Source organism: Symphalangus syndactylus, chromosome 4 (genome assembly GCF_028878055.3).
Source record: "Symphalangus syndactylus isolate Jambi chromosome 4, NHGRI_mSymSyn1-v2.1_pri, whole genome shotgun sequence".
NCBI lineage: Eukaryota > Metazoa > Chordata > Mammalia > Primates > Hylobatidae > Symphalangus > Symphalangus syndactylus.
The window spans coordinates 131,925,473-131,938,959 of NC_072426.2; the positions used below are offsets into that span (position 1 = coordinate 131,925,473).

A 13,487-nucleotide genomic window follows, 5' to 3' on the forward strand; every position below is an offset into this window, starting at 1 on the left:
CCTCCCGAGTAGCTGGGACTACAGGTGCCCGCCAACACGCCCGGCTAATTTTTTGTATTTTTAGTAGAGACGGGGTTTCACCGTGTTAGCCAGGATGGTCTCGATCTCCTGACCTCGTGATCCGCCCGCCTCGGCCTCCCAAAGTGCTGGGATTACAGGCTTGAGCCACCGCGCCCGGCCAAACCTAATAGATTCTTAATAAAATGAGAGGTGATTTGGAAATTTTGCCCTGATGATTTGAGATTAAAAATACATTGTTAATGAGTACTTCCTGGCTACCCGCCCACTAATTGTATGTATCTGTGATATTCGCTCAGGCAAAATTTTCAAAGTTTGCAAAATAACATCAGAATGATTTTGAAGACCTCTGTATCAACAGCTTACTTTTTATTGACAATTCCCATAGCAAGTTCTTCAATTTTACTATTAAGAAGCTTCTTATGGGTCCCCCTTCTGAAACTGCCCTTGACGTGTTCCACAGCATCCTTCCAAAAAACTACTGTTTCTAAATAAATTTTAAAAAAATCCATGAACCACTCACATAATAATCTTAAAATACTTCAAGTATTATTAAAAATAGTGAACATTTTATGGGACTAAATTCAGTTAACCGTAAGCATGTCCATCAAAAGAACAGTGTCTTCACTAAATAAATCTACTAAATGAATAAAGACTTGTGAAGATTTCTATATTAAAATTCTTCTTTCATGGAATTAATTATATTTATGGGGGGAGGAAGCAGTGTTAGTATAACCTTTTAGCCTTTATTTAGAAATAGGCTTATTATATTGAAGTCAATGATATACAGATATGTAATTCAAGCAGATTCTACTTGTGTATCTACAAGTAGGGAGCATTAACCTCAAAAATAAATTCCTCATGTCAAAGGGCTACTACTCATTTGTTCCAGAAATTCATTAGCAAGTTGAAAAATAAGAATGACCCAGTCTGGTTAAAAGAAAATGCAGTCTACAGAAATGTTCATTGCATTTTCATACTTTTCCCCCCACTGGTCAAATAATAAAAATCATCATATGAATGACTGACACTTAGTAATCACCTATAATGCAGTAGGACCTACACCCCTCACTATGCCCTGTGCTGGCCATCACAGCTACCTTGTTGCATACATATTTTGCTCCAGAAAAGCAAGGCTCAGCCAAGAGTCAGCACCTGCATAACTCTAAAGTCACAGGGGACCTACAATTCAAACCCAGGCCAGCTTTGCTCCGGGACATCCAGTGACATGTCATGGTCTCCACTATAGCAAAATTCACAAGTTCAAAAGGGTTTTAAGTTGTTTTATTCCTTTGTATTCTTCTTTCAACAATATCCTATTGTCCGAATTCCCAAACTCAAAACAGTTTATAAACGATTGCTGTAGTTACACTTTAATTCCTGCCCCACAGTTACTTCCACAAAGGCATTTTGCCCTGTGTAATTCCATTCTTTTCCTAGTCCTATGTCATAAGGGGAAAAAATATGTTTTTGCTTGTGAGATATCTCTAGCTCAATTTCTTTCTGGTAGTGTGTCTTTGATCAGTTCAGACATTTCTCAGACTTCGTATACACCCTGGTTTGTAGATAGCGTATGTGTTCTCTGAAACTTTTTATTGCTGTTCAGCTTTGTCTGTGTGTGTGTGCGCGCGCACGCGTGCATGTGTGTAAAGAAGGAGATTAGGACATTGAGAGAAGGAGGGCGGGGAGGAGAGATCCTGAGAATAGAAAGGAGGAAAGAAAAAAAGAGGAATGGAAAGAGACAGAGAAAGGAAATGGGAGTGGAAGGAGGGAGGACTGCTTTGTAGCTGCTAAGATTGCAGACAGAAATAGCACACAACCACTGTGAGCTGTATGCGATTCAGAAACCAAGACCAAATTTTGCTCACTTTCATTAATCAGTTGCTCGCAGAGAAGGAAATGACATCTGGTTCTGTCTTCTTCTACATCTTAATTGTTGGAAAATATTGTAAGTATGCTCATATCTAATTTTGTATACCGTAGTATTTTGTGGAATAACCACAAGCACAAATGTTTATTCCTTACATTTATGCTTTTAAGATAAAATGCACTTGCTGATAAAATTGTAATCTCACTTCAGAATTGTTCTTCTTAGTATATGTCCGGTATTTGTATTAAAAACCATAATATCTTATCATAGTCAATAGTGAAGCAAGACCGATGTGCTGTGTAAACCTAGGCTTCATAATAACCAATTCATATAACTGATATTATAAGCAACATTATAATATTTAAAGAGTAGTAATTCTTAAACTATATTCAAGGAATATGTTCATTGAAAAAATCCTAGGAAAGTCCTCACATTTGTGCCAGCTTCTGTGTAGTTGTAATGCTCTGTCACCCTTATCCTTTGTGATTTGCTATCATAGTTGTGCTTCTGGGCAGGGAGATGCATTCATAAAACTCTTTTTATTTAGCAAGGTTTATCACTGTTCCTTGAAAGAAAAACAAGGGAAAGCACAAAGCAATGAAAAACATAGGCACAAAAGAAGCTCCAAATGGGCATGTTATTTTTACTATAATGACAAATTTTGTTTTCTCTATGTGTGCTATGGTTTATTTTTCAGAAAATCTTTTTTAAATTCAAGGGAGACAGTTGTTGTGTGTTAAGCTCCATTTGAATTATAGTACGTAGATAGAAATAAAGTGTTTTTGTCTCTTAGGTAATAAATGATCAAAAAGTCAAAGCCAAACCAAGAACAAAACTTTCTGGGTATCTTTAATACTTTATGATTCCGGGAATGTGGGCTTTCACTAATTTAGAAATTAACAAGCCTTTTTATAGTACTGTGTCTCTTAAAAGTTTGCATAAGTTTTGTTAACTCTGAGCTCTTCTATTAAGGAATGTCTCAGGGTAACTTTCAATCCTGACTCTCCCAATTGTAATGTGTCAAAGTGATTATATTTTCCTTTTTCTTCTTCTTTCCTCCTTCCCTCTACTCCATCTCATCTAGAGTTAAAGGACAGCATCAAAACCACAGAAACTATTCAGAATCCTGGGGAAATATTCTAGTCCTAGCCTTCTCCATCTCTAATCTTGATTAGTGACATTCCTATTTTTTAACTGAAGGGAAAACAATAAATTGCAAACCACCATCAAAAATGTAATGTTTCTAATTATAATTCCATGTTTAAACTACCAGAGCTTTTGACATTTGTGGCCAACAGCTTCAAAAATTAATGCCATATTTTACCACCCCTATTCCATTTCAGTGAAATGAATAGATTAAATAAGCCAGAGGAATATTTCCAAAATAGTCTTTCTAGTATAAAGAATTTAAGGGTATATAAAAGGTGTTTAGGGCAGGTTGGGAAGCAACTTTGGCCACTGTATTACCAGTCATTTCAGGTTAGGAAAAAAATTCCATGTTTACCTGTACCCTTTTGTTAATAAATTATTTTCATGAGCAGAAAATAATAATAATGGTGGTGATGATGATGCCAAAACCCTCTGTCTCTTTAAATTTAACTTCTCTTTTGATTCAAAAGAAAATTTGGGAGTGTAGTGTAAGTTGAGAGCTCCAAGTTCTCATCCTTCCAGGCCTTCCCCAGGAAATGAGGGCATAAACATTTGCAGCAAAGCTTAGCAAGCCAATTCCTGGCTACATGGTTTTAACTGCATGTTAGGGTGGGGGAACACTTGTCAGGGACCCCCTGAAATAGCACTCACAGCCATGGCTCACCTTGAGTTTAGCCCCTCACCCAGGCCCCACCTAAGTGAGAATTTCCTGGGCACATAGCAACGGAAATCAACAGCCACGCATAAGGACAAATTTTTAAACCTCTGCGAATGCCCCATGGTTGTTGTTTCTTTGTGTGTTTGCTTTGTTTTGTTTTGTTTTGTTTTGGTTTGGTTTGGTTTGGTTTGGTTTGGTTTTTTATCTACTTTCCTGTTACGGGAAAGGCAATGTGATATCATGGAAGACACCTAACCTAAGATGCTTAACTGCACTACCATGTACCGGTTCTATGGTTTTCAGCAAATGATTTACCTCTTCTGAGCATGTGAAATGGCAATCAAATCCTTTACCCTGTCTACCTCTCAGAAACCCTGTGTTCCGTTCTTTATTACAAAAATTACCTCCTGAATCTTCACAACAACTCTATTATGTGGATACAATTAAGCACACAAGGTAGGACATTCAGTGCCTTGTCACAAGACTCGAGCTAATAAATGCCAAGATTGGAATGCTTTCAAAGCCCATGCTCTCTCCCCTAGACCATGATAATTCTCAGTAGCCATAATGTGTATAAATGGGCTTTGAAAACTATAAAGCCTGTTACAGACGTAAGCAACTATTAGTCATCCTTTCAACCAAAAATACCTATGCATGCCAGAGCAGTGACCATGCTTTATTCACCTATCTTATTAAAGTAAGCATGGTCCCTGCTCTGAAGGGATAGAATGGAGAAAACGGCACGTTGATCTAGAATTCAATTCAATAAGACAAGTGCAAAAATTGAGGTCCACACAAACAGAGGTGACATTAAGACTTAGAAAAGATTTCCTTTTAGCCTTGAGAATTTTTCATTCTTTAAAAATCCTTCTGCCCATAGTCTAATTAATTGTATTGTGCCAATGTTAATTTTTTAGTTTTTTAATGTACTAAATTTATGTAAGATTAAGGAAAGCTGGGTGAAAGGTGTATGGGACCTCTCTATACTATTTTTTCAACTTCTTGTAAGTATATAATTATTTCAGAATTCATGGTTAAAAAACAATCCCCAGGACAACTTGTATTATAAGTTCTTATCAGAAAATGCTGTATTATTTCTTAAATGATATCACTAAGCAAAACAATTCTTTTACTTAATGTTTTAGATAGGCAGGAAACAAGTGAAGATATAGTAAATAGAAGGAGTTCAAACAAGCTTGATCCACTTTAGTATTTTGCCAAGGACTGGCCCAGCATAGTAAGGTCTTCTCTTTCAGACTCCTAGAGACACTTACCAGGCTACCTGGCCTTTGCTTTGGATCCCAGCACTGGCATAACTTGTAACAGTTTTCTTATGTAACTATGAAGAAGAGAAAAGGAAGAGACAATTCCAGAACAGACCACTAGCTTGGTTAGTACATGGAAAAAGAGAATGTTGGCATATTTATCCAATTCCAAAAGATGGGAGAATAAACATACCAATATGCAGACCACGGAGGTATACTGTGTTCCACCTTATACTTTGGCGGGGGGGTTGGGTTTTTTTTAATTTGTATAAATTTATGGGGCATGAGTGCAATTTTGTTACATGCCTAGATTGCATGGTGGTCAACTCAGGACTTTTAGGGTAACATGCATGGTACCAATTAAATAACTTCTCACCACCTTATATTGTGGAGGCTGCTGACAATTTTGTATTGTTTTTACTACATATTTTGAATCATATTTTTAAGTTTCAAATGGAAGGAAAATTAATGAATCTGTGCAAATGCACCCCGATCTACATCAAGGGAAATTATTATGTTTGTGAACTAAATAGTCTTTCAAGCACAATTTCACACATTGGTACAAACTTGTTAAACTAAAATGCCTGGAGTTGAGTATTCTAGTTAGGTTTAACTTTCTGTCTGAAAAACTGTAAGCATTTAGACCATTTGATTTCAATCCTTACGTTTACGGGTGTAGTTGTTTTTCTATTTCCCATTTATTGAGAGGTCTCCATGGATGAGGAACAATGTAAGTGCTTTACAAACATGATCTTATTTTATTCCTATAATAACCCTATGAGATATTCTTGCTTTACAAAATAGGAAACAGAATGAGAAATATTTGGTAGCATTCCTGGCACCACTTCTTAGTAATGTTGCAAAGGAGATTTGAATCCAAGTCTATCTCCTTAAAAAGCCTATGCTATTAAACATGATTCAATGCTAACACTTTCTTAAATTATAATATAGAATTTAAAGTGACTTTAACAGACCCCTGACCTAGCTCACTGGCCTTCAAGCAAGTTAGATCTTTCTCTATTTTAGATATTAATCCATAAAGATATATTGACCAGCCCAAGGTCTCAAAGCTGGTAAATCCAGGGCTTCCACCACCTACGGTGAGGGCCTCCCCATCCAAGGCAAGTTTAACAAATCCATGCTAGGAGTTTATATATCTCCTCTAACGAGCTGGTGCTATCTGCTTTGTATACATTCCTCAGTGTACACCAACAACTGATGAATTAGTATATGTAAATAATTTGAATACATAGAAAGCACTTTTGTTTGCAGCACATGAAACTTAGCTATGCATACAGCAAGTGCCAATAAATATTGACTTAATTCCTACATTAGTTTACCTCTCCCTCCTTCTGGATATTTTCTTAGCCCCACAACCCCAACAGCTCTATTTCCTGCCTATGTGTAGTGATCCAATACTCTTTCATCTTTTTAAATTCTACAGCTTCATCTATTTCTGTGATCAGAAAAACAAGGACCCAACACTAAACCAAAAGCTCTTTCCTTCTTTGGAGATAAGCAGGGGCAAGTTGTGAATATTTCAAATTTAGGTTTTGTTCTCTGTCACAACAAAAATAAATGTCAAATGGAAAAGGGACAGTGTAAAGTGACATATCGTGTTGTTCATGTTAGAACTTGGTATTTTCCTACTAAATAACTGTATTTTATAGAAACCTGGATATTATATTTGTTGTTAAATAGATTCATTTTATAATTATTTCAATACTACCTAAATTAACTGGGTCTCTTTATTTCTTCAATCTTTTATGATAATGAGTATGCCTTTTGGAAATCATAAATGTTTTCAAAAAATTTCTGAGAGTTAATCTTTGGGAATGGTACTCTTGGGGCTTTTCACCAGCTGGTCTAGGCCACCTGGAGCCCTTGCCTCTGGCCATTGTGCCAGCAACTCTCTCCACCTCTCTCTCCCCATCATTCTTCCTCAACTCCTCCTCCCATATTGCTCCAGGAACTCAAGTTCTCATTGAGTTCCTATACAGATGGACACAGCTCTCTCTTTCTTTAGCTCCTGTTTCCAAATGCAATCCTAGGTCTACATTTAGACAGGGTGCTCAGTTGAACCAAAATATTACCCACATGATTAGCTACAAACGAAACAGCAGATAATCTGATATATTCTTTAATAGTAAGATTCACACTTAAAAAAACAAAAAGCTGTTGAGATTTTAAACAATTTTTTTGTTAGAGGATTGAGTATCCACTTGAACTAAGAGGCCATATAATTATATGAGTTATTCCATTGATTAAAACATATAGTTGGCCAGGCATGGTGGCTCACACCTGTAATCCCAGCACTTTGGGAGGCCAAGGCAGGAGGATCACTTGAGGTCAGGAGTTCAAGACCAGCCTGGCCAACATGGCGAAACCCTGTCTCTACTAAAAATACAAAAGTTAGCCGGGCGTGGTGGTGGGCGCCTGTAATCCCAGCTACTCAGGTGGCTGAGGCTGGAGAATCGCTTGAACCCAGGAGGCAGAGGTTGCAATGAGCCAAGATCATGCCACTGTACTCCAGACTAGGTGACAAGAGTGAGACTCCATCTTCCCAAAAAAAAAAAAAAAAAAAAAAATATATATATATATATATATATATACATATATACTGTTGCCTCCTACTAATCTTTTCCCTTGGTTCTCATCTAATTCATTTAAGGAAAAATGAAGTTTCTTTTTCCACTTCCCACAGTCTGATCCTCGAGTAAATTGCTATTACTTAGACAGTTTCTACTTAATGTCGCTCAAGTACTATTTTTAATTTCAGTTTCATAAAATCAGACTTTTTTGAGTTGGAAGGCAAGGTAAAGCTATAAAGGACAACATTCTCATTTTTCACATAGAAAGAAACTAAGGCCATATAGCTGTGTTCCCTTTAGTTTTCAGCTGTCTTATTCTTAACTCACTTTTAAAAGGGGGTCTCCAAATTTCATATGTAGGACAAAAAGGGCAAGAAATATCAAAAGGGTAAAACAGGAAAGAACCTAGACAGAAATTATTAAAATAAATTTATTATCTACCAAAATTCTAGCATCAATGATTAAGACTTTGCCAATACACTAAGCTAGTATAATCCCTCTTCACATACCTACCTTGTAGAAAAACATTTAAATCATTCTCACAACCAAAGAGAGAAAGGTTCTCATTGCGCCTGCCCATCATCATGTTTGCAGCCAGGCCCAGAGGAACTTTAATGAAAGGGACTTTAAAAATGCTTAGAGTAAGGCGGGGGGTAGTGTCTCATGCCTATAATCCCAGCACTTTGGGAAGCCAAGCCAGGTGGATTGCTTGAGCCTAGGAGTTCAAGACCAGCCTGGGCAACATGGCGCGACCCCCCATCTCTACAAAAAATACAAAATTTAGCCAGTCATGGTGGTAAGCATCTGTAGTTCCAGCTACTCGGGAAGCTGAGATGGGAGGATCGCTTGAGCCTGGGAGGCAGAGGTTGCAGTGAGCCAAGATGGCCACTGCACTCCAGCCTAGGCAACAGAGCAAGACCCTGTGTCAGAAAAAGAAAAAAAAAAAATGCTCAGAGTAAGTCAACACCCAGTGGATGTCTTCACTATTAATATCTCCTCTCCAGTCCATGCTCCTATCGTATTCCCCAGATAATAGAGTCATCTCTAAAGATGTAGCCCTTTTCATCACATGCCATGCAAATCATGAATCTGACCCTTGGAGTCACCCCTCTAAGGTGAGAGAGGCTTCATGTGCCACAGGTTGAAAAATGAGACTGAGCATTGCTACAGCAGAAGAAACTTTGCCAACTTCTCAGGAGTAATTTATAAACTATCAGAATCTCTTAGACACTTCTAGTGTCCAGAGAAATGCCCTCTTTTTTCTGGGTGCCCCAGATAATGTAGGCACCAAATACCTGTGTGCTTCACCGCTCCCATAACCTCTTCATTCCTACCAAAAAAGAATGCCATCTCTTCTGTCTTTCTGCCTATGCAGGTGCCAGAGAGGGCGGACAGTGGAGGCCCTGGTCGTAGGGAGTCAAATATCCCTAACCTTACTGTTTTCTTCCCTCTCCCCACCCTAGCACACACAGTTTCCTAAGATAGAGTAACATGTTTCAATCCTCACCTTTGTGGGGACTGAAAGGACGCTCACAGAGCAACACAGAGCATCCTCACTGTTAGGTTAAACGACCCCAAGATATTCATTCCTGATATGGTAAAACATAAATCCCACACTGGTCGTAAACTCTGCTATCATGAAAGTCTGATCTCTTTTTTCGCTTGCTTGTTTTGTTGTTGTTGTTGTTGTTGTTGTTGTTGTTTATGAGACAGGGTTTTGCTCTGTGGCCCAGGCTGGAGTGCAGTGGTGTGATCACAGCTCACTGCAGCCTCAATCTCCTGGACTCAAGTGATCCTCCCCCCTCAGCCTCCTGAGTAGCTGGTACCACAGGTGCATGCCACCACGCCTGGCTAATTTTTGTATTTTTTGTAGAGATGGGAGTTTCACCATGTTGCCCAGACTGGTCTCGAACTCCTGGGCTCAAGCCATCCGCCCACCTCAGGCTCTCAAATCTCTGGGATTACAGGCATGAGCCACTGCTCCCAAACTCCTTCAAGTTTTGATCCTGCTACATGCTTGGGTTTCTCCTCCTTTGCTTCTCTCCCAGATGGACTATTTAATGCCAAGTGGACTCCCTGCAGCTTTCCCTTTCCTGGCTAAGCAACCTAAATACTGGCTTCCAGTTCTAATTAACCAGTTCCTCTTTCTCCCTTAGCGCTTAATTTCTCCTTCCTATCTTAATGATTCTCTGTATTCCTTACTCTCACCACGCCTTCAGACAAAATACCCACAAAGAGAAACTCTCCTGTCTTGGTCCCAAATCTTGCAACCCAAATTCTGATTTCTACTCATTTCATTTCCCTAATAAATACTTCCTCCTCATGAATTAGGACTTTCATAGAGAACAGCTGCCTGTTAAACATACTACTTGCAGCTATACCCCTCCCTCATTTTGCAGTTACCTGGGTTCATGGACATTTTTGGCCGATTTTTTTCAGTGTTATGTAAATTGGTTCCAACACCTGATCCTCATAATACAAGCAAGTTATGACCCTGCAGGTTCATGTAGTTGCAGCCATTTAAACAGATAAATCTTACTTTACAGAGTTTAAATTAAAACGTTATAAAATAGAACATGCAAATAGATAGGAAATGACAAATTTTGAACAAAATTTATATGTGTGTGTGCCTGGACTTAGTGAAAGAAATCAGATAAGCTGCCCTAGGAAGCTTTTTTGGAAGCTTTTATCCAGGCACATATTGCAAGTATAAGTTAATGAAAATAACTGTTCTCAGGTGCATCACGCATTGGCTTCTGAGATACAGCACAATCCCCTCTGCCATTACCTTCACTCATAAAACCTCGGTTTCTTTTTATCCTCTTCTCTCACCCTCTGTTGCTCACCCTAGCCTTTTGATATTTTAATTGTTTTTTCCCAGAGCAGGCTAGAAATGTTTGATTCATTTTCAATGGTCCAGAAGATTTGCCGTTTTTACTTTCTCAGTTGTGGCTGATTTGCTGGAAATTGCAAAACTGCCTCATGGTTTATAAATGTTTCTACTTTCTCACACATTTCAAACTTAGACACAATGACATCATCAGTCATGCTTTCTGTTAGCTTCTTAACCTCCATTTAACCTCCTTTTTGTGTTAAGATCAGGAGAGATGGCCAGTTTAGCAAAGTCAAATTTAGATTTTTATTTCGCCCTTCTAATTGCAGTCGTTACCCCTGATCCTATGAACTTGCAGCACAACAGTTTAAGCTCCCTGGAAAGGAAAGAGGGATTGTTTTTGTTTGTTGATATTTTCTCAACCACTGAGCATTCATCTTCAGTGGTGATCCAAAATAATGTGGCAAGTCATTTGTCTATCAAATCCATTTTAATGGAAAAAATCTGTACAAAGCTTTTTGTAGCACGTCTGGCTCTTGGGCACCTTTTTTCAAAGTTTCTATGCTAGTAAACAGGGCAGGTTCAATTTGAAAGCTCCATGCCCTCTTCTGTTCTTCAATCCCCTAGAGGCTTTGAGTCTTTTTTTGAGACAGGGTCTTGCTCTCCTGGCCCAGGCTGGAGTGCAGTGATGTAATCTTGGCTCACTGCAAACTCTGCCCCCTGGCTCAAGCAATCCTCCCAACTAAGCCTCTCGAGTTGCTGGGACTACAAGTGCATGCCACCGTGCCTACCTATTTAAAAAAAAATTTATGGAGAGGAAGACACACTACATTGCCCAGGCTGGTCCTAAACGCCTGGGCTCAAGCCATCTGCCTACCTCAGCCTCCCAAAGTGCTGGGATTGAGCCACTGCACCTGGCCTGCCTTTGACTCTTCACTATTTCTCTCTCTCTGATCCAAGGCCCTTGGCCTCACTCTCTGCCCCTCTGTTTCCTCCAATCACTCAGCTCCTCACTCCTGATCCACTCCTGACACACATTCCCCTACTGCACAGGGCCATCTTAAACACAAAATTTACTTCTATTCTAATTTTTCCAGGAGAATCCACCCTTCGGTTTTTGTCATTTTTTCCCTCAGAAAGCACGGGGTTGGGGAGGGGTTCAGGGAATGTTAACAAAGATAATGCCAGCATTCTCTGACATGAAGTTTGAGGGTGGAAGGAAATGTTATAAACTACTACTACACACACACTTTAAATCTTATGCCATCATTAACATTAAGCATACCAAATCCAGGTACGATATATAGTGTAAACATTTTCACGTTTATAGACCACAAACCTCAGATGTGCAAAAATTACATTTTATATTTCTATGACTAAAATTCAGAGCTCATGACTCCTACATAAAATAATAGAACATTTAAATTTGCTAATTCAAAGTAGCTTGGTTTTAAAATCAGACACTTTTTCTTTAAAATGCAATCTGGGTTTTCTTTTGGTTTGGGTTTTTTGTTTTTTGTTTTTTTGTTTGTTTGTTTTACATTTGGGGGTATATGCTCAGGTTCGTTACATGGGTATGTTGTGTGATGCTGCGGCTTAGGCTTCTGATGATCCCATCACCCAAGTAATGAGCATACTGCCTGATAGGCAGTTTTTCAGAATTTGCCCCCCGGCTTTTGGAATCCCCAGTGTCTCTTGTCCCCATCCTTTTGTGCATGTTTACCCATGCACCCAGTGTTCAGCTCCCACTTATAAGTGAGAACATGTAGCATTTGTTTTTCTGTCTCTGCATGAATTTACTTAGGATAATTGCCTCCAGCTGCATCCCTGTTGCTGCAAAGGACAGGATTTCATTTTTTTTATGGCTGGGTAGTATTCCATGGTACCATATTTTCTTTATCTGATCTACCGTTGGTGGGCATCTAGATGGATTCCATGTCTTTGCTATTGTGAATAGTGCTGTGATATATATATGAGTGGAGGTGTCTTTTTGGTAGAACTGTGTATAAAATACAATCTCAATCACTTAAGAAATCTTACCTGCACTACCCTTTTTCCCTTCTGACCAACAGCATCTGATTTCGGTGACAGTTTTGCAAACATCAAAATTGAGGAGGCAGGTAGAGAGGTGAACATCTCCAGTCACTTTGCCAGCTATTCATGAGGGTTAACTCACTCTGGCAGGGATGGGTGACACCAGCACCCACCAAAGCATTCAACCACTCTTCCACATTGTTCTCCAGCTAATCCACATGCTTCTCACCAAAGACCACCACCACCATCTGCTCATAGCCTTCTCAGGAGAGCACAGGAAGCCCTCAAGTGTCCTTCCTCACCTATTGGGAACTCAGGCAGATTCGGGGCTGACAAAGGACCTGTATCTAGCTCACACATTCACCATCCCCTCCCTCACTTCAAGACCCTGCTTCTCCTAGAGACGTGCCCTTTCTTTGAGCTGGACATTAGGATTTGAGACAAGAATCACTTCTGCTTAGGCAGTCCCCCAAATTCGCTTAGCAATTTCCACCTCCTCCCTTGCCCTACAGAGTTTTAATACCAAAGGAACAGGGTGCTTCCTTCTCACATTTCATTCTCAGCAGGTTCAGGAAAACTGCTTTGAGGGCATCACACATGCTTAACCCTTAATTCTCGCTAGAGGTTGTGGAAAGACTGGATGTTCTGTGTCCTTCATTACTGGGTCTTAATGTTCAAGACCAATATGGTAGAATCTAACAAGTAAATAAAAAGAAAGAAAAAATATTATCTCTCTCAAGCACCTATCTTTTGCCACTGAAAGCCGTGACTCTAAAGCTTTGGAATTTAAAGCCAAGAAGGTAAGGACTCTAGAAAGATTTTGTGCTCTGCCTTCCCTGAGCAATAAAGTACAGTCTACATTTCTAGTTTTAGTGGTGGAAGAATAAAAAAGGAATAACCACGAAGGGAAGCATACATGGACATACCCTAAAATCAGTAATTATAAACACAAAGCCACAGTAATTAGAAATAATCATTATAGGCCAGGCGCGGTGGCTCACGCTTGTAATCCCAGCACTTTGGGAGGCCGAGGCGGGCGGATCACGAGGTCAGGAGATCGAGACCATGG

The 13,487-nt window shown here is 39.3% G+C and overlaps 1 protein-coding gene across 6 annotated transcripts in view; it reads left to right on the top strand.

Moving 5' to 3' along the window:
- Window positions 1-1,701: 1,701 nt before the first annotated feature.
- RXFP1 (relaxin family peptide receptor 1) overlaps window positions 1,702-13,487 on the top strand; it is a 122,205-nt gene continuing 110,419 nt past the window's right edge. For 5 of the 6 annotated variants that reach the window (XM_055276257.2, XM_063638332.1, XM_055276259.2 and 2 more), the window contains exon 1: window positions 1,708-1,966. In XM_055276257.2, the coding sequence (XP_055132232.1) occupies window positions 1,852-1,966 (115 nt within the window). In that variant the 5' untranslated portion in view covers window positions 1,708-1,851. Of the gene's footprint in view, window positions 1,967-13,487 lie in introns of all 6 variants that reach the window. The other variant, XM_055276256.2, reaches the window with a different exon arrangement.